The sequence below is a fragment of the Vidua chalybeata genome, chromosome 5 (assembly GCF_026979565.1).
Source record: "Vidua chalybeata isolate OUT-0048 chromosome 5, bVidCha1 merged haplotype, whole genome shotgun sequence".
Classification (NCBI taxonomy): Eukaryota; Metazoa; Chordata; class Aves; order Passeriformes; family Viduidae; genus Vidua; species Vidua chalybeata.
Window position 1 is genome coordinate 68,120,920 of NC_071534.1, and position 21,942 is coordinate 68,142,861.

A 21,942-nucleotide genomic window follows, 5' to 3' on the forward strand; every position below is an offset into this window, starting at 1 on the left:
AAAAAAAAAGCGTGACGATTAAACAATCAGCCACCAAAATGTTAGGAAACACCAGATTGAATTATTCACACTCTCTCCTCCTCTATTGTTCCTTCTACATATGACAGTCACACTGTTTTTTTTCCTTTACCTCATTCAGGGCACAGGGAGGACATTGCCCTTCCTGAGCCATGGACCTGTATTTTGCTTATTCCTCCCTCCTGCTTTCCTGCAGACATGTCAAAGCTTATGGGTTTCCCATGGTGCTCATCAATCTGCATCCAAACATTGCACAAGTGATGGATTTATCTTCATAACATATCTTCTCCCCTGATTTAGGGATGGGAGGAAGTGGAAGAAATTAAGCACTGGATTTGCAGATCAGGTAGAAATGAACATTGTATTTTTAAATAATTTTATATTTGATATTCTGAAGGATAAACACAGGCATGAGACTCTCTGGCTTTAGATGCCACTGAGAGTTCTGCACCCAAAAAGCAGAGTTCAGGGTGTGAAATTTGGCATCTTAATGATGATCACACATTTAGTACCTGTTTCCATGTGACGAGACTGGGTTGAATTTTCCAATGCCATATAGGACCTCTATAGAAGGGGTAAACAGGCTTAAATTAAAGGCTTCATTTACAGGGTTTTTTCAATAAGAACTTCTTTTGGTTTGTTTAATACCTCCTAAGCTTTGCAAAAAACAAAACAGGTTCCCTCTTGTCCCTTCATCACCCACCCTGATTCTTCCACAGATTAAAGCCAGTCTTGAGTGAATCAAGAGTCTCAGTGACCAAAAAGGAGAATGAGAATTTGTGGTCCATGAGTCTGTGGACATTAGAAATACAAGTGATTCTGCAGGGGAAAACAACCTATGCTGAGGACTCAAAGACCATATTTTTGGGGTAACTTCAGCTTAGTTTTATTCTGGCCCTGAGGACTGAGTTGCCATGAGTGTAGTAGGTGGAGGTCCAAGGAAACCATGCTTCATGAGCCAAGGTAAAATCTCAAAACCACATTGCTAATCTGAACCTAAATGCAGGTCTAGATGCATCCTAAGTCAACCTGTGATTCAAAAGCACAGGATAAAAATTTAAAGTTTGCAGATTGCGCTAATTGCAATATTTCTATTTTCTTCAACCTCAAAGCACTGAGGCTGGTTATCTTAAAACTATCCCTTCAATATCACAACAGCTGTGTGCACTGTGTGTACCACTATGGGAACAGTAGAGCTAAAATATTAACTGAGCTCCTGGAATCTTAGAATGTTCTGAGTTGGAGGGGACCCACAAGAACCATTGAGTCCAACTCCTGCACAGGACAGCCCCAGGAGTCACACCATGTGCCTTGAGGGCATTGTCCAAAAACTCCTTGAACTCTGTCACAGTTGGTGCTGTGACCACTTCCCCAGGGAGGCTGTTCCAGTGCCCAAACACCCTCTGAGTGAAGAACCTTTTTCTAATACCCAACCTAAACCTGCCCTGACTCAGGTTCAGGCCATGCCCTCAGGTCGTGTCATTGGTCACCAGAGAGGAGACATCAGTTCCTGTCACTGCACATCCCCTTTGGGTGAGGAAGCTGTAGATTGCTATGAGGCCTCTCCTCAGTCTCCTCTTCTGTGGGCTGGGTAAATCAAGGTGAGAAAGTTGAAAATAATACACAGGATGTCTCGATTCAAGTCTCCTTGCATTACTCATTAGGAATCTTTCCACTGAGTTCAATGGAGTTTTGCTTGGAGTAAAATGTAGCTGCAACAGACACAGCAGCACAGCAGCTATTACTCACTCAAATTCCCAAAAGGAATTTTGCCTGCAAAAAGACCACGAGATTTGACCCCACTAATGACTTCCATGGTGTTTTCTGCACAATATAGATTACCAAAGTGGAGCCATGACTCAGAGGGTTTTCCTGCTCCAACCTGCCCATCATCAGCTCTTCCCTGCAATCTCAGAAATGAAGAAAGGCAGAGTGGCCATTCACAAGGTGTTTGCCCAAGAACAACAGCTCTCAGCCTGTTCTGTAAACCAGATTTTAGTCATCAAAGGGAAGAAAAGAAGGAATAAAAGTCCACCCAAGCAAACAAAACAAAGCAAACGTAAAGCATAAGCACAAACACACAAACAAAACCCTTCAAGACATTAAAATTTGCTCAAAAAGAATACAATTTTTTAAAATAAAAATTAATTGAGAAATTGATAGAACACTAATGTTACTTTAGCATCTTATGTGGTAGTTGGGGGGATGTGATCTTAGGGATTCTGTTCATCCTCCTCTTGACATTGAAATATAAGATAATTGATGTAAGAAGTCTCTAGACAAAATGTATATATTTCCTAGAGTATATGCAGACAGAGTGTCTCCATTTGTGTCCTTTACAGGATGCTCATTCTCTGGGCTGGCCCCAATCCTGCTTCATTTCACTCAATGCCCCTAAGACCTGTGAAACAACATCAGAAGGAAACTGCAAGAACGTATTTCAAGAACTTTTGAGGAAAAAAGGGTTAGAGAGAGAAACTCAGGAGCTAGTTCCATCTAAAGAAAATGGAAAAAAACCAAAATAATTGCCGACTGCAAAAATCTGCCATGCAAATCCTCCTCTAATTTTTGCCATTACTGAGATCCTGGAATCAATATTTCAGTCCAACTGCAATCTGTTGATGAGCAAAAGGAGGGAAAGGTTGTAGCATTGCGAATTAAAAAATAATAATCTCTCAAGCTTAATATCAGCAAAGATGATTATTTCCTTTGATTTGTCAGGCTAATTGAAAATAGCTTTATAGTTCACAGATGATTAATTAGGAGCCAACAAGATCTCCATTTGCATCTCAGTAATTCTTCATTCTGTTTTATTTCGACATTTAGTCTTTATGCTGAAAATATTCATTGAGAAAGCAGAAAGGTGATTAACATAAGATTTTAAATGTGTACCATTTGTTCTGATTTTTTTTTTTACACATTTATGTCAACAGAGAAGAAAGGAAAGAATATACAACATTACAAAATGATTACTGCTGGTTCTGCTTCCATCTGCCAAATCGTCCTTTACGGTAGACGTACTTTAACCAGGTTCACTTTGAAACAGGAGAGAAAGAACCCAAATAAAGGTCAACCCTTCGCCCCTCCTCCCCCATTCCCAAATCACCAACTATCTGACCTCTGTATAATCATCCTGGAAGTTTTGAAGTGTTTTATTCCTTACATGCAACACCCTCGCACATGTGAACCATCCTGCAGCAGCAGATTAGACCATGCCACCGTTACCCCTCCCTCCAGAGATCACCCAAGAGAAAGTGGGTTCAAACAGCTGTGACAGATATGATGGTATTTTTCCATCCACCTGGCATTGAAAGGCAGGAGTGCACATATTTCTGGGTGAAATATTTCACTCTGCATTAAAAATATAAAAATAATTTGCAGGTCACGTTCTGTTGAGGTTTTCTACATTTGGGGGTTGTATTTTTGTTTGGGATTTTTCAAGCATTTTCTCACAGCCTTGGTAACCTCTGTCTTATCACACTGCGCTTAAATCTCCAGCAAATGGAGTGGTTTGATAAGAAGTTTAACCCTTCATTTGGAAGGTGAATTCTCAACCCTTATGATAGTATAAAGAAGCTGGATGAGTAAACTCTGAAAACTAAAAGAAGGATGGATTCCTAAGGATTAAATGACCAGAAATGAAACAATAAGAGCCAAACTCTGCTGTTATCAATAGTAATATTCATTTAAATTGTACTGTTTCAAAGAGAGGTCTTGCAGGATGAGACTGGCTAATGACCTTTGAATTTTTCTGAATTTTCTTCTCTCATCAAATCCAGCCTTTCATAATGAATTCTGCCTATTCCTCCAAGAGAGGGACAGACCTGGTCCATCCTGATTTCACATCAAGATCTCAACTGTTGCTTATTTGATCTGTCACTGAGTACCCAATGAGACAGAGCAGAATGTGCTTTTCCATCTCCTGTCCAAAACCCTTGCTTTTTTTCAAAAGCAGCTGGGATCATAAGCACCCTGCTGTACCTCTGCACTTATCCCAGCCCCAAATTGTCCTCAACACCAGTTTGGTCGTGTTTGCCTAAGACCCAAAGGGACCCATCCCACCTGGGAGCCCGAAATCACACAGGGGCAGTGGCTGGGCTGCAATTCAAGGGACAGGGAGCACACACCGGACAGTGGGGTTACACTAACATGCAGTCCATTTATTTTTGAGGGTGTTTTTTTTCCTTTGTTCTGTGATTTATCTTTTTTTTTTTATCAAGCCACTGCAAACATTGCTTTGGCTGTCAGCATGAGCGCAGAGACAGACATTCCCGTACCCGTGGAAACTATGTAATAAATACCATCCAAAAAAAGCTAAGAAAAATTAATAAAGAAAGAAAAATATTCCTTTTCCCACCCCCAAGCACAAAACACTGTTAAGTCAACAGAATTTAATCTAGTTTATTCTCAAAAAAAAAAAAAAAAGAGGAAAAAATATGAAAACAAAACAAAAGAAAACAAAAAAAAAAAGCAGGTCTTATCACTAGCAGTAAATAAATTTGTACAACCATTCAGTCTGTATAATAGGATGAAATAAATCTACATCTTTCTTATTTTGGTGCGTTGAATTATACATACAAACAACAATTACAGGAACTTGTTCACAATGCGTATAGACCTGGAGAATGGCTATCTGAAACCCCCTTGGCAATGTCTGCATGTTAACACTGATTGCCTGACACCATTGGTACCTCCTACGTAAAAGGCCCGTGGCCCAAAATGAATGATCTCCCTACAGGTTTTATTTATTTAGTTATTTAGTTAGTTAGTTAGTTAATGCATCATCAAAACCGTTCTAGCCAGCCCCCTCCCCCTCCCCGGAAACGAAAAAAAAAAAAAAGAAACCAAAATAAAAACTAACCAAAAAAAAAAAACCCAAAATAAAAATAAAATAAAAGGAGAAGACATGACTGGCAGTTGGTCCATTTGTTCATAAGACCGCGTTTCCTCTTGGTCTGCATTGTTTGTTTTTCTGGTTTTTAAATTGTCCTCCCATCTTCTTTTTTTTTTTTTCTTTTCCTTTAAAAAAATTCTCTTGGAGTCCTTCATGCCTTTTTCTTTACAGCTCCTCAGATGCAATAAAGTCTTCCTCAAATGTACAGTATTTCTTACAATATAAGTTATATGCAATGTTCAGCGTTTTTTATTTTATTTTATTTTATTTTTTCACAGCACTAGAGATCCTGTCCAATAGGGAATGCAAGTTCTGAATGGCTTATTCACAAATGGTATCCAGATTCAGTGGGTAAGAATACATAGACGCCATAGTGAGTTCCTTTAAAAAGTGGCAAACATCACTTTTTTAAAACTTTTTTTTTACTTTTTTCTCTTTTTTTTCTTTTTTTTTCCTTTTTTTGTGCTTTTTGTAGTTTTTTTCTGCATTTTTTAATTTTTTTTCTCTCTCTCTCTTACGCCTTCAAATAACTTTTTTTTTTTTTAATTTTTTTTAATTCTTTTTTTTTTCCCTCTCCCATTTGATTCGGGACGTCAGACCCATAACCACACGCCTGCAAAAATGCAAGTAGTATATAAAGTAAATCTCATTTTGAGACCGTAAGCATTCAGCAGGGGAGTCTCTTGCTAACCCATGGCAGTGACCATACTGGAGGGGTGGTGAGGTCCGAAGGAGAGGCTGGATGGAGGATGCATCGGTGTCGGTGTGGTCAGCATGTGGCTGGAGTGACTGAAAGGTGAAATGTGGCTGATGGAGGACATGTGTCTGGAGAGGGCGGCGGGGTTAAAGGAGCTGCTCTTGGGAAAGTCTTCAAGGTTGTCATGGACCTTTTTGCACTTTTTGGATTTGCTAGACATCTTTCGGTTTCTGGTCTGAATTCCTTCTTTCTTCATAGTCAGGGGTCTGTTAATCTAAACAAAAATCAATTATTTTTTTGTGCTTCCATCCCTTCTCCCCAAATCACCATGGGATCCATGTACCCTATGCCCCAGCCCAGCAGGACCAGCTGGTCACAGCCCCTCTCCTCCCCTGTACACACCATGTGCTACCCAACCTCTCCATTTCCATCCCAAAATTCAGATCCCTCCAGGAAATCCCAAGCTCAGTTGAAATTTCTGAAGACAAGACAACAGAAAATTGCTGGCAGAGCCACACAGGAGCAAAACATATGTGAATAATTCACAGCAGCTGAAAAATTTCAACTATCTGCACATTAGGTAATTGCATTGTGTTTAGGTATGAAACCAATCATTACCTCCTGGAAATATTCCCCACAGACACTGTCTCACCCTGAGGCTTCCTGTCTGATCTAAAACCATTAGCAGCAAGAACTGCTGGCATTTCAGTGCTGTGAGGGGTCTCAGGCTTTCACAGCTCCATTAGGAAGCTGGGCAGCTCTTCACAAAAGGGACAGGTTTTTGTCTTATTTTTCTTCTTTCCAAAGATTTTGCTCTGATCATCCTTTCTGGTTTTCTTTAGCTAATCTGATTTTATTTCTAAATGCTTCCAGGTTTTTTTTTAGGGAGGCTGAAACAGGTATCTGTGCTGACCAGCAAAGCATTTTCTACATGCATACAAATGTATCTCTGGGGAAAATAAACATTAAATTCTCCTCCTGAAACTACACAGCAGAAATGTTCATCCATGCATCCATCAGGGTTAGGAAATGGTAGCAAATGATCTGTTGGACGCGCTGTAAGAAATTCTTATTATTCTTATTACTTGAGGCTGTCCTGTGCAGGGCCAGGGGTTGGACTTTGATGATTCCAGTGTGTCTCTTCCAACTCAAAATATTCCATGATTTTACGATTCTATACTGCACAGAGAGCCAGCATCACAACATGCACTAGCACAAGTGACATGAAATTCCCACAAACCACACTTGGGAAGGGATTTATGCCTCCAGTGTCCCTAAACAACCTTAAAAATCTGGGCTTGAGAATGTAAATGGGTCTTGCTCTGGCTCCTCTGCAGGATTTCACCTATAGCAGAAGGCAGTAAAATCACCCTGAGGCAGAACCATTTTTTATAATAAATGTGAGCACATGATGGTGCTGATGGATGCTGATTCTACAAAAGTTAGAAAAAATTGATCCACTGTCCACCAGGATCTGCTGTGAAGGACAATGAAAAGATGTTCCTGCAAAGGTCCTGAGCAACTCTTTGTCCATAAGACCTTAAATCAGCACAAGGAACAAAGCACTCCCTTCTTCCAGATCATAGCAAAGTTTCACTAGTTGCTCCTCAGCCCCTTTCTAGTCCCTTTTCACAGCATGAGAATCATTCTTGGATTTCTCTCCCCAGGGAGTCTGGGACAAAATAGCTCCCTGCTACATGCAAAGATGGAATTATGGGGAGAGGAAGGACCAGGCTCATCTCTGGTTTGTCATTCCAGTCTGAATTTGTGAGCCCAGGCTCTTTTTACCAGCAGTGACAAGAGCCTTCACCTCACCTAAAAATAGGTGAATAAAAGGCTGATTCCTCTGCCTCTGGATAAAGGAAGCTGGAGAGAGCAGCTGTGCTTGCCACCAGCTAAAGGTAGGAAGGAAAAATCTGCCCAACAGCCCTGTGGCAGCAACAAGCAAAATTTAAAGTGTCGTGGGTTCCAAACACAATATAACTCGCTTCCCTGGCTTTCTGTCCTCACTGAGGGAATGAGTATGCCCACAAAAGGAAGGCCCTTTGCTCCAGACTGGGATTGTAAAGCTTTGCCTGGCCTGTTTTAAGTTTTTAACAGGGATGTGTTGACCAGGTTCAAAGCCAGGAAGAAGTCCCAGCTAAGCCCCACTAGGCAGCAACATTAGAGGAGGCCAGGAAGTGCCAATCCCTGACAAATCCAGCTCAGATCTGGGGAGGCACACACAGCCCCTGCCCCACCAGCTTCAAATGAGGATCAACACAAAGGCTCAGGGGCAGCCAGAGCCAATTTCCAGTTGAAGCAGCAAAGTTTCAAGCTTGGGAGCTGGTTGTGACAAAGTGACATAAGCCTGGTGGTTGGCACTGGGGCTGTTCTGGGTCTTGGAACAAGCACCCTTGCTTGATGTCATGTCCCACAGGACAGTGAACACTTCCCCAAAGCAACATCTCTCCTGTTTCACTCAATGTCTAAGAACAGGATGGCCCAGGCCATGATTTGTTGTGAAACTCAAGGATGTGAACACCAGCTCTGTGTCAGGATGATGACAAAGCCATGGCCAGCCTCACAGCTGGGGTCAGAGCTGCCATCCAAGCTGTTGGCTGGCCACATCATCCCAGTGTAAATGGTCTCACACTCTGAGCAGGTAACTAACCCGAGAGCCAAACAGATAAAGACTCAGATAAATGTCAGGAACCAGCACAATCAAAGCGGCAAATTTTTTCCAGTGACTTCAAAGACCAGTCACAGCAGGGTAAAAGTGGACCCCAAAACATCAAAGCCAAGGACCCATCTCTGTTTCTGGAGTAGAGAAATGAAAGACCCGGAGGGAAGACCTTCTCCGTGAAAATTCATTCTGATAAAAATGACAAACACATGCAAAATTAAAATTAAACCAGCCCAACGCATGTATATGAAATGCATTAATTTCGGATGGAGCCAATTAATTATGGGCAGGAATTATGCTCTTTGTTTTATCATATGCAAAAGACTGACTGCTCTGCTCTCGGGATACACAGGCCTGCTTTAGGGTATTGTGAAAGGGGCCTTTTCTGATTAATTTTACCAAAAATAATGGCAAATCCCTCACTTCTATGGGCCCAGGCCAGCCTGCTGTGCACCTCCAGGAAGGTATATCCCCCCCTATCCCTGAAGTGTGAGAAGGCTCATCCCACTTCTAAGGACTAAAATACCAAGGATGAGAACCTCATATTCAGCAGATCAAATCCAGGGGATAGTCTTAACTATTATAGGTCTGATCTTGCTCTGACTGAAGACAATGGGATTTTGCCATTGACCTCAATAAGGTCCTGTCACTGAAGTGGGTTTATCCTTCAGACACAGTCATTACAACGTTGGGTTAATCTTCCAGGCTGGCTGTATCTTAGAGAGCACTCTGGGATGCCTCTGGGATGAAAGGCACCGTATCAATGTGAAATATTACTCATTGTTAATACTGGTGTTAATGGAGCCAGCTCTTGTTGAAGTCAGTGGGAGGAATGCCAACAGCTTCACTAAATGCACCCCAAGACTATTATGATTATTGCTTATATCCTACTGACAAATGGGTTTGCTTAAGCTGTGGGAATCAACAGTAAAACAAACTGATATAGCTCCATGAAAAAATTAACACCATGGAAAAAAATTAGCCTTTTCACTGCAATCGTTCCCGGTGTGGACATAAAATCTGAGTAAGTTTCAACCGCAGATCAATCCATTAAAATATCCTAATGATGTTAAGGTCCCAGAAAATTTCATTAAACCCAAAGAAAAGAAAAAATGGCGAGGGGGGGTGGATAAATCAGCAGGCAGGAATTTGCTACAGCCTAGCCTGAAACAGGGTTAAGTCAACTTCCAAGCATCCAAAGACCTTTCACTGGCACTGGCACAACATCCATGCTGACAGCTGCTTGGGAGGGACATGCCACAATCAGCCTCTCTATTTCTGACCCCTCTCCTGATGGAAATCAGGAGATAATATACACACAGGGATCAAGACCACACTTCTCACCACAGTCATAACTAAATACTTTAGTAAATACTTCACTAAATATTAAATACTTTGGTAAGTACTTTAACAAAATTAAAAAAAAAAAAAAAGTATCTACCCACTCATATCTGGATTTTAGTATCATTGCCTGGTTATTTTGCTGCACACAGGAGCTCAGTCCTCTGGGGGTTTCATTTAAGCAGGATCCATTAATGGCGTTGCTCATAAGACAAGATGCTACTTGACTTTGGTAAGTAGCTGTGCTGAGCTTTTAAGCAGCTGTTGGTGTTTTTAATGAATATGAAAATGGTTCCAATGTGCTCAAGGCCTGCCCCATGTCACAAATTTCACAGCTGGATCGGCATTTCCCTAAACACTGGATCTAGGGGTCAATTCAGGCCAACTAGTTTTGCAGTGTTAGTGCAAAAAATAAAAGGATGTGCCCTTGCAGGCACATTTCTGGAGAACCTCAGCACTCAGACACCACTCTAAACAATTCAGGAGGAGATTTCTCAAGTCAGATGTCTACAGTGGAAGTAGACACATCATAACTCATCATCCTGCCATCTTTTGCAGGCATGGGGAGGAGCTACGCTGTCTTCAAGGGTAGAAGTCACCCCATTGAAACACAGGCATCCACCAGCACCAACTGAGAAAGGCCTATTTTCTTCAAAGGGCTTTGCTGGCTACAGGAGGAGCAGCTCCTTAGAGGTTTCCCAAGCTATATGATTTAAGCCCTACCACTGGTGGTTACAAGGCCAAAATGGGAACAGAGCATAAGCATAGATCCACTGCTCAGTGAAGCTGGCTGACCTTGATCCCTTCTTGCCAAGGAAATAGCAAATGGAATATTTTCTCATGATATTCTCGTGATATTCTGAGTTTTCACTCTGGGTCCAGCCCAGTGTGTTTTCAGTGACCACACTGAGAGTTTGATGACAAGCTTTACTTGCTACATGAGACTCAAAGCATGCTGAGACACCTGCCCCCTTAAAGGTAAACACATTTTCCTTTTTTCCAAGAGAGATGCCTCCCATGAAACAGGTGAAAAATTAGCCTGGTTGTTTGTTGGGGTTTTTTCCTACTTAATCCAAACTTGTTTACTCATCCTAAAAAGCCAAACAGTTTGAAATAACAAATGGAAGGGACTGAGATACCACAAGGTTTGGATGCCCCATGAAACCCGATACATCTTTGATGTGTTTCCATGGGTGGACATAAGGGCAAAACATAACCCCAGATTTCCAAACCAAACACAAAGCAATCAACCACTAGTGGAAAAAAAAAAATATCAAAGCAGAGAAATTGCAAGTCTTTTCCTTCTTTTGACATAATAATTATTCTAATGCCACATGTGGAATGAGAGGAACGGGAGTAGTCTTAAGTCTCCTTTATTAGCAGTATTATTCAGTAGAAGACTTTTCAGGTCCCTTTAGCTCTTTCCCTGGGGCACATATCCCTGATTCCTGCAAGCTGGCTTTGCATGGAGATATTAGATTAAATCTGCCAGCCATTTCATTTCATTTCATTTCTCCTTCCCTTCCATGACAGATGCTTTGAAATTCACATCACAGGTTAAGCAGACTCTGCAACCCACTAACTAAATCAAGGCCTTTTTTGGTTTGGGACTCATTTGCATCAACCAGCACAAACACAGGGCCTAAATAAATCATCTTTGGGGACAGGGCAAAGGCAGCCACAAACCCAAGAATGATCTAAATAGTTTCTGGCACGTACTTCTTTTTTTTCCAGAGTTTGTATTTGCTGGAGGAACCAAGCTACACATTGGAGGGGTACCGGCTTGCAGGACAGTGTGCCGTCTTTTCCAACTCTCTGAGCCCAATCAGCAGCAGGTAATGTCTCTCTGTGTTGACCTACCTCTCCTTTCTTGGCTCAGGCAAGGAAAAGCTCTAACATTACCCATGGACAGCCTTGTTTTATACCTCCCCAAGTTGGATAGGCTACATTCAAGAGGCTGACGACTCATCGCTCCAAACCCCAAGGTCCCCAAAGGGATAACAGAGGTCTCGGCACCACCCGAGACTGGAAATCCTCAAGTTAAGAAAGAGTTTGGATCATTGAGCACCAAAGCTGAGGCCCCATTATTGAGTATTACAGTCACACTTACATTGTGCAGCTTGTAGTAGAGCCCACAGGCATTACAGACGGGATCGCCGTTGGCATTTCTCCTCCACAGGGTGGTAGTGGTGGTCTGACAGTTTGCACAGGACGTGCCCGCCCTCCTGGCTGCAGACTGTGGGAAGGAGGGAAAGAGAAGAGAGGAAGAGAAAAACACCCATGTTAAAAAAAAAAAAAATGCAATCAGCAAAATTTCTGAGAAAGAAAACATCAACCCTGCAAGACTGACGCACATCAGCAGAGGCCTCCAGAAACTGACTTGTGAGAACAAATAATAATTGTGAAAAAAAATCCCCAAGGTACTTTAATCCCAAATTATATGTGAACTGAATCAGGTGCCAAAGGGCATCCTAAAAGTGAGTGCTAAACCTCTGATAGAACTCATCAAAATTAGCAGCACTGGCACAGCCCATTCCAGAGGGGAAAATGTTATTTAAATGCCAACATGTCTTTCCATCTTAATTCTCCCAGACCCCCCAGGGGTCTAATTCTGCAGTCAGGGCCTGAACTGACAATTGCTGGAGTCAAGGCGTGAGTCACTCCGGCTCCAGCGAGCGCCGGGTGAGAGCCGGGTGGGCAGCTGCTCGCCGGGCCCGACCGCAAGCACAGCCCGGTCCCGTAAGCTCAGCTCAGCTTCAAAGGAGACAGGCTCCAGATCGGAAATAACACTGTGGCAAAGAGCAAGAATCCCAACTTTTTAATTACACCCTTTTCTCAGCCCAAACATTCATGTTTATTTAAGGATTGGTAACAAGCCTGAAAGAAGAATTTACCGTTTCATAAAGGGGTAGGAACAAGAAAAAAATCTACGTGGCAAAGTGTATACAGAAGCTTTTTTTGTTAGCTGTGATAATGACTTAGCAAAGTCAAATTTAGTAAAGTTGCTCTTCTTTCACATGCATAAATTCCTACTTATCATTTAAAAACTGTAACTTTAGCAAACAAATTGTCCTTCTGCCTCTGAAGGAGGAGCAGGAGTTTTCACTGCTGTGTGAGTGCGTATGTGTGTTTGCGTGTGTGCGAATGCCTACGGCTCCTAAAAAAAAAGACCTTTAGATCCCCATCCTATCTATTCTTCATCAATATGACATGGTCCCAGAGCTCTGATTTCATCCCGATGCGTTGCTTTCAATGGAACTGCTCATGTGCTTAAAGTTAAAACATGTGCTTAAGCGATTTGCCAGATCATAGCAATGCTTGGCACCTTGCAGAACTGAGCCTTTAATGCTCTCTTTTGTGCTCTTACTGTTTCAAATTTACCCCTCACCCCACACAGCCGCACACTGTAGCACATCCAACGTTAAAAAAAAAAAAATAAAAAAAAAGAAAATACCACATCTTTGGATACCGTACAACAAACCCAAAATGCAAACATGGACACTGGCACAGCCTTAGCATTAATACCAACTCTTGTTAGGTCATGTTGCAATTTTAATCATAATTGAACGCGGCGTAGGTGGAGAGAGGACGGGTTGGTTTTGCTTTAGATAGGGGAGGATTTTTTTTTTCTTTTAATTAGACAAAAAGGACTGTCTAAAAAATAAATAAGACAATGCCCATGAGCACTAGGAAGCATCACAAAGTGCCTGATCTGACAGCGAGTGGCTCTCTCAGGCTGCCCGGTGGGACAGTTCCATTTTGCCTGACCATAAACCACTCTGAACCAAGCCAGTCCCAAGGAGGCCTTTAGCTGACTTCTCTGTGCTGGTGACAAGCAGGAGCAGGGGACAGCACATGGGACTTGAAGAAATCCCAGGACCAGCAGAGAAGATGAAACATCCCACCATGAAGAGCAGAGCCCTGAACTGATGCACGCACACCTCCTGATCACGCCATGGACCCAAACTGGACTCCCTTCAAAATCACCAGGATAATGAAATGTGTTCCAAAGGCAGCATGGAGAAAACAGCTTGCAAAGCCAGGTTCTCACTAAAGAGTTGGAGAAGAGTCTGCAGCTCACTGGCCCCAAACTCCAGACACTCGGCATGGGTGGCTTGGAGCGTCACGAGGCTGGATTGAGTCTCTTGGTGGCAGCTTTGCCTTTATCAGACCCAAAAATCAAGCCTAAGGAAATTTCTAAAAACCAGTGATATTTGGCTCAGCCCACACAGGGGAAACATCTCCTTTGAAGATATCTGGGGTTTCTACACAGCACTTGCCGTAATTTCTCTTACAGCAAGCGCGTTCAAAAGACACGCCTGGTCACCACCTTGCTGCCTTCAAACACATTCTGACATTAAATAAGCAAATAAATCACAACATCTACTGTCTTCTCTTAAACTATTTCCAACTACTGTGTTTCATTTGCAAAAATTCAGCATCATTAGCTGAGTATTTTAAGCTCTTTTGGTCCCAGGCTGCACCTTCTATGCTGTACCAACTTCTACTGGGGACACAGGCAGCGGGCAGGAAACAATGAATAATAATGCTATTGTAAAGCTCCCAGCAATGGCATCCACTGACGCTAATCAACCACTCGGGCCTGGCCATGTCAGTAATGGGATGACTAATTAGCTGCCCCATATCATCTATAGGGCCACAGCCCATGGCACAGCTGCCGGTGAGCAAAGGCACAACTTCACAAGTGCTAGCAGTGATGAAAAGGTGAAATTGAGGAGGTTGGAGTAACCAAGTACTAATAAAGATCCTTAATTAAGGGACATTTTCAGTGTCTGCATTTACCCACAAAGCTCCAAGCATCATTTTCCTAAAATAAGATTGCATGTGCATGGGCCTGCTGAGAAATTGACTACAATCCTTCCAAAACCAGCTTGGCTAGACATGGAAACGGAGAGCTCTGCATCTGCATGGGCAGGGAATGGGAGAAAAAGTAAAGATTTGTATCTCAGCAGCAATGGGGCTGCCACTGCCTATGACAGGGACAGGAATGGCCTCCAGGAGGGCTGAAGACGTTTCAGGCAGTGATGGTGTGGTACCACCTGCCTGTTCTTGATCCCTCTGCCAACATCTCCAGGTCTTCCACCTTCCCTCTCGAGATGAAGCAGAGCTGTCTGAGCCCCCTCAGCCAGCAAGACTTCATCCCTGTCACCTAAAGGACACCCTCACTAAGACGCCCATTGAATTTAACAAGGCTTGGGCTGGGTTCTCAGCATCTAAGAATTTCTTTGCTTCCTCTCTCCCACCCATCAAATCCTATCATTAGTTTCAGTGCAGCTGTGATCAGAGCCTATGAAACCACCCCGAGGTTACGCAGCAAACTTGTGGCAGAGGGAAGGAGCTGGATCCCCACCCTCAGCCTCCATCCACAGCCTTGCCCAGCCCGCCTGCCTTCACAGCAGGAGAGATCCAGTCAAGCCACAGCTACATGCACGTCCACATCCAGGCACAGAAAATGCAAATGCAAGCCCAGCTCTGGTGCCTTCTGACTATTTTTTTTTCAGAGGTTAGCAAGGGAAATTAATATAGGTGCAAACAGCATCAGGGACGTTTCTCTTTTTTTTTCCTTTTCCCAGGCAGTGCTGGGGGTGGGGAGTTGGTGGGGTGGGGGAAGTAGAAAAATCAAATTTCACATTTAGCAAAGGCCGCATTTAAAGAAGGGGAGCTTTTTGTAACTTTAACTAAAAAGTCCAAAGATTGGAACGATAATGCAAGACAAGGTCTCTCTTTACTTCTTTTCTTTCTTCCTCTTTTTTTTTTTTTTTTCCCCAAGAATGACCTTTTACTATGTATTTATTTATATAGTTCATTTTACATGTGCCGGGCTCAGGGTGACTCGGGACATTCTTTCGTGGTTCCATCAGACACTTTTTGAAAGCTCTCCCCCTCTTTCCAGCCGCTTTCCTATTCTGCCTCCCCCTCTGCTTGTTTGGATACGCTCAAGCTCCTGTGTGTTTGGACTGGGGAAACGGAGCTGTTGTTTAGGAGTTATCTCCAGGGCTCAGATATCCGGCAGCTTTTTCCTAGGAAGTTAACTTTACACATAGAGAGAGAACGAGGAAAAAAAAAAAAATAAAGAAAACGAGGGCTGTGTGTTTAAGACAGAAGGGCCGGGGGGAGGAGGAGAAGAGAACAAGAGAGCTGCCCAAAAAAATCAAAATTCCAGTCTGTACTTCCCTCCCTAGAAAGCTTTTCCTCTTTTCTAACAAGGCTATGAAAGATGAGAGAGACAAACATTTTCCTGTACGGGAAAAGCCTGTAAAGGAGGGCACGGAGAGGTTTCACACGCAGGAAGTTTGGCGGGGTAGAGAAGCAAACCCACATCTTCCCCAAAACTCACATGGCCAGACAGAGTTATTGTTGATGCCACTCACAGCGTAGCCCTTCCTGGGAAGGTACCCTGCAAATGCTTCCCAGAGCCAGAGGGAACAAAGCTGATACAATTTTATGGGTGTCTCACAGGTGAGGAAGCTGATCCTGACCTAAGAGCTGTGAGCACCTTCAAGGGGAACACGAATGAACCAGCCTTGTCCTGCCTGCAGGGTCTGTCCATGCTGGGCACAAGCCTCACCAAACTGGCCAGATCCAACCATCAGCTCAGAAATTCCACAGAGAGGTGATTCCTCCACATTTTAGGCAGCCCCCAGGAGCCCTTCCACGTCTTTAATCCTGACAAAACCAAATGTGCCTCGATTCGAAACATTCAATAACTTCCCAAGCAGGGACCATAATTTTTCCCCTGCTTGATATATTTTTCCCCTTGTGGTCTGCCTGATTATTTGCCAAATACACTTTAACACATTTACATTAAGCCATGCCCACAGCTTCCAGACCTTTTTGTGGCTTCCAGGGAAATGCACAAACAGATCGCTGGGGATGCTGTAACGTATTGCCTGTGCTCAGAGCAGTCACCAGTCTTGTAACTATTATTTCAAACATTTACCCACTCATTTTGTCTTCCTCCAGTTTCTGTAGCCTGGGCACACACTTGGCTTTGCACACTCACCATCCTCTCTGCCTCATGTCCTTGTGACACCTTTTGAGACCCAGATGGCACAGACATAAATGACCACACCATGTACCAGTGGCACCAGAACCTGGTGGTTCCAGCTTTTTGCAGGACCAAGGTCTGTCTGATGCCCCAGTAATGCTCCAGATCCTGTTTGGGTCCCTTCTCCATGACACCACCAGCCAAGGGGGATAGAGACACATTAAGAACAGGAGGGCAGAAGTTTGGAGAGCCCGGGAGAAACCCTGTATTCCTGATAATCTCTTTGGACACTGGGAAATTATTATCCTGCCCTTAGTCCCTGGAACATCTCACTATCCTCGGGTCACCATCCAGAAGCACCGTGTGGAGTTGAAAACTCCATTCTGGTTTGCAAGAAGCCCTGGATATTGATTTTTAAACCTGTTTTGCAGTTTGCAAGAGGATCAGACAACTGAGGCCCACAGCAGCTGGGCCCATCTCTCCAAGCATCCCTCCCTCCCAGCCCTCTGACACAATGGGACCAGTGGGAGCTGGCTGAGGTTCCCTGTCCATCCTGAGCGGCAGATAGGAAGCAGAAGTTGCAGAAGAAGAAGAAGAAAGAATAAAACAGAAGGAGACTCACCAGTCTTCTCTTGGGTTTGATCAGGGGCCGGTTCTGCCCGTTCATTTTGTGGTAGAGTCCACAGGCGTTACACAAATAGTGCCCAGTGCCGTCTCTTCTCCACAGAGGGGTTGAGGTAGCCCCACAATTTACACACTCCCTGCCTTCTGGAAACAAGAGAGCACATGGTTCACTTAGGGAAAGCAGAGATAAAAGAGGCTGAGGAAAGCCCCCCTCCCCAAAACAAAACCCACAACCTCCCAAGAGACCCAGCCATGCCAGACCCTGTCAGGCCCCCCCAAGCTCAGGATTTCCAAGCAAGGGTCCAAAGCCATGAGTGGACGATGTCCCTGGCACAGTCTGGTGGGCTCTGGTCCTGTTCCCCTCCCCAGTGCCGCTCCACAGGCAGCATCAGGCCTGTGTCCCAGCAGCAGGGAAGAGGGATGGTGACAATGACAACCCAAATGCCACGGTGGCTCAATGGACTCCCCAAAGAAGCTCTCACTCCTCCCATGAGTCTTTTTGGAGGAGTAGGGGGAGCTGACAATTTCCCCTCACCCTTGGATTAAGGGCTTCTACAACTCTGGAGACCCCATGTTTCCGTAGGCACCAGAAAAACCCTGGCAGGCCTTGCAAGAAACCTCCAACCCTCTACACCCAAAATAATGGATACAGAGTTTAAGTCCATGACCCCCTTTCTGATGTGTATGAGGACCCCAGTGTCACTCCTTGAGCACTCTTCCAGCTCCCAGGGGCATTCATGAGCCTGGAGGGCTCTTCCTCTGGTCTCAGGTCAAACCACATCAAGGACCCCCAAAATAATCACAAAACATCTCCCCAGCTCCAGCCAATACATAACAACTCCAACAATATCTGCTACTGATTAATTTGAAATTAAGCTTCTACCACCCAAAACTTTCAGAACCCCCCCTGCTTTCCCCACATCTGCAGCCTGGTGGTCCATCCTGGCTATCTGGGATAGCAAACAGCCCCAAGCCTACCTCATAAGTTCTTTCCCTCCTTCTTCTCCTTCTTTTTGGGCACCTCTTTATCCTCTCCCTGGCTATTGCAGTGGGAGATCTCCCCCAGCCCACCAGTTCCCAGCTTGTAGGAGGGAACTGGGAGTGTGCAGACCCTGCCTCCCAGCTACTTTGAGAGGGTTTGAGGGGGTTTTTGTTGCCTCTTTGGTTTAGTGGGGGAAGTTTTTTGTACCTAACGTCAGTCGTGGCCCACCTGAGAGCAGTGGCAGACCTCAGCCGGGCAGAGCAGAGCAGAGCCAGCTCAGCACAGAGCCGGCTCCCCGCTGCCCCAGCCCGTGCTGCCTTCGAGCAAGAGGCATCCGTGCCCTAACCACAAACGGCAACCGTTTTTCCAGAGCCTTCGCACTGAACCCCTCTTCTCTCACACCTCCCCAACAACTACAACAACAAAAAAAAAAAAAAAAACCAAAAAAAAAAAAACCCAAAACATTTGCAGCCGTCTCTCCCTCTTTTATCCTGCAAAATCACCTCCTTCCTCCTTTTTCTCCAGCTCTAACCCTCTTTGTCTGAGAGGTCCTAGCTTGCTAAGATCAACTTCTGAAGGGGAAAATGAAAGAGAGAGAAAGAAAAAAAAAAAAAATAGGTGTTGCTGCTGGTGTTGGTTTATCACGAACCGCAATGTCTTTCTAGAAGGTAAAGCAACAGAAAGTGGCAAAAGGAAAACAAGAGGGGAGGGCGGAGGGGGGGGCGAGACGGTTTGAAAATACCGCGCAGCCGGTGGGTGCCCCGGCGGGAGCTGCGGCTCGGCGGGCGCCGAAGCGGCCGGGGGATGCTCAGCATCGCCCTGGGCGACAATAAACCGGTCCCTACGCCGGACATAGCACCCGGTCCGTACCGGGGCCAGACGGGGAGCCCGTCCCGTTAATACCCAGGTCGTTTTGTTCCCCTCCGGTTAAACGGGGCAGCCGCTCCCGGGCTGTTTGAGTCTCTGTCCCTCTCTTTTGTTTCACCCCATCTCTCTCTCTCTCCTGCTTTCATGTACAAAACATACAGGTCTGGGTTTTTTTGTCACTCTAACCGCATCCGGACTCTATTAAAGTTCCTGGCGCTGGATAAACAATGCAACTGTCGCGTGCAGCAGTCTGAAAATAATTGGATTAGCTCAAACATATCAGCTAAATAGAGACAGTCCCTGCTCAGACAGACAGAGTAAATGTCACCCTGGAAAAACCCTGAAAACTGATCTCATTCATGCCAGGCAACCCCGCAGCAGCCTCCTCGGAAAAACAAAATAGAGAGAGAAAAAAAAAAAAAAATAAAAGGGGGAAAAAGAGTTTTGACTAATCGCCCTTTCCTCTGCACACAAACACACTCCCCTCGGCTCACTCCCACCCCTCCGTGCACACAAACGTCCAAGCCCGGTGTGTTCAGGCGTCGGGAGCCGGAGCCGCGCAGCCTCTCGCACCCCATTCCGCGGGGTGCGCACAGAGCTGGGGCCCTCCAGCTCCCGCCGGGAAAGGCGGCCAGGGGGACACTTTTAGGGACTCTCCTTGAGGGTGATCCAAGCCCCCTGGCACGGAGCTGGCTGGGGCTGGGGGCTGCGTGGGCGAACTCTCCGCAGCGCCCCGGGGAAAACCCTCCTCGCATCCCCGGGCGCCGCATGGGAAGAGGCCCTGGGAAGAGCGAGGCGGAGGGCGGGCGGGGGAAGTTGGCCGGGATTTAGCACCATTATTAAAATACAGAGAGATCACTAATGCTGCGGTTCCCTCGGTTTCGCTTCCTCCCCGGGCTCCGCAGCTGAGCGCACCGTGGGCACCGGAGGGGCCGGATCGCCCCCGGGACTGGAGCCCCGCGGCACCGGGTGGGTGGTTTGAGTTCCTGGGCCTGTTTCTACCCCCAGCCAGGGCTGGACAAGGGGGAATTTGGTTATAAACCTAGCAGAGCAACCTGTGGGGAAGGTGAAGTGTCGTGTGCGTCCCCCACGAGGGCTTCAGCCCCTGCTGCTCATCACACGGATGCTTGAGCACATGTCCCTGCGTGCGGGGGGGAGCGAGGGGTCAGCCCTATCCCTTTGCCCCCCACTTTTCCCCCCCAACAGCTTCCTCTCCCGAGCAGCGGGAATGAAGAAGCCAAAAGCCCTACCTGTGCTTGACCGTGCTTTTGGTCGCGATTTACACCCAAACCCGGTTGGCGATCCTCCTAAGAGGCTACTGGGGGGAAAAAGTCCAGAGCCATATTCTGGGACATACGGTGGGTAGGTAGTGATGGGATGATGAGCGGAGGAGGTGGCTCCTCCTAAAGAGGCCATGCTGCTCCGAGAGTGAGAGGACTCCAGCTTCATGGTATCGGCCAGGGACACCTGGTATTTGATGCATTCCTTCTCGTCCTGCCGGGTGGAGCCGGTGGAGCCAGGGGTGGAGATGGACGGATCCGGGGACACATCTTTAGGAGGGGTCGGCGGGAAGGTGAAAAGGTGCGGGCTGGAGTGGCCGGCGGATAAAGTGGAAGAGGAGGCGGGTGGGTAGACGGAAAGGGGTCCCGGTGAGCTGTGATGGATGGAGGTCTTGGAGAAGGGGCTGAGGTTCCAGGGGGAAGCGCTGTGATGGCTGCTCAGCGCCTTGCTCCCGTCCAGCCAGGGCAGCGAGCCGTGCAGCAGCGGGGGGCGGCACACCTGGCTCCCTGCTCGGAGAAAACACGGAGACACGTCGGTCACATCCCTCTGCCACCCTGACAAAGTCCCCCGTGGGGGTCCCGGGACGTGCATCCCCCACCACCACCCCTCGTCCTTCCCAAAGCGCTCAGCATGCCCGGGGGGAGCAAGGAAAATTACATCTGATGAGAAACCCCGTTCTTCATAAAAAATTAAATTTTAAAAGCTACAAGAGCACGGGGTGGCAGCTCCGGTCCTGTTGAGGAACGGGTTTTGGGGTCGAGACCCTCCAAGCAGGGTGCCAGCCCTGTGACACGGGATTTGGCGAGCTCTGCTTCACTCTCTCCGTTTTCCAGGCAATCCCACGAAGACTTTGAAGGAAAGATTCTGCGTGAAATTGCCAAGTCCCGACTGCAGAAATATTTCTTTCTCTTAGCGAGAAAATGATTTCCCAAACAGAGCTATAAACCCTGGGAATTCTCTGGTCAAACGAAGAAGACCAGAAAATGCCCACAGATATGATTAATAACCTTTGCAACAGGGCTGATAAACTTTGCAAACCACTCAATTTGTCTTTCCTTCCTCCATGAGACTGTACAAAAATGTTAGAGGTCTTTTTCGCGATGATATGGCACACGCAGAGGGTACCAACTGCCTCAAAAGAAATGCTCCATACCCTTTTTGTGACAAGGGACACTTCACTTGTCTACTAAAATACAGACCTGAACTTTGTGGGGGAAAAAAATCCACTAGATTTCTGCAGCCAAATCTTTTTCCCTTTGGTTATAAATGTTCCTAAGGTATTGCACCTAGTATTTTTAATTATTTTTGGCCCTTGCTAAACAAATACAAAAAAAAATACGTCCTAAGAATTAAATCTATCCAAATCCACAGCAACTTGAGCGGATGGCTGTAAGATGGAAAACACAATTATTCAATTGGAAGGACGCAAGTTTGTGTCTGATAACAAATGCCTGGAAAGTCTCTGACACCTAGAGATCCTTAACCTCTGTAGGCACTGTGATATGTGCATAGAGATTGCTAAATGTGCAGAAGGAGAGATGCAAACACGGATGTATAGATAGTT

At 45.5% G+C, this 21,942-nt stretch overlaps 1 protein-coding gene across 4 annotated transcripts in view; it reads right to left on the bottom strand.

Moving 5' to 3' along the window:
- Positions 1-5,484: 5,484 nt before the first annotated feature.
- Positions 5,485-21,942, bottom strand: part of GATA3 (GATA binding protein 3) — a 28,364-nt gene continuing 11,906 nt past the window's right edge. For 3 of the 4 annotated variants that reach the window (XM_053942915.1, XM_053942913.1, XM_053942914.1), the window contains 4 exons: positions 20,348-20,884; positions 17,247-17,392; positions 11,726-11,851; positions 5,485-5,883 (listed from right to left, as the gene is read on the bottom strand). In XM_053942915.1, the coding sequence (XP_053798890.1) occupies positions 5,599-5,883; positions 11,726-11,851; positions 17,247-17,392; positions 20,348-20,884 (1,094 nt within the window). In that variant the 3' untranslated portion in view covers positions 5,485-5,598. The remainder of the gene's footprint in view (positions 5,884-11,725; positions 11,852-17,246; positions 17,393-20,347; positions 20,885-21,942) is intronic. The other variant, XM_053942916.1, reaches the window with a different exon arrangement.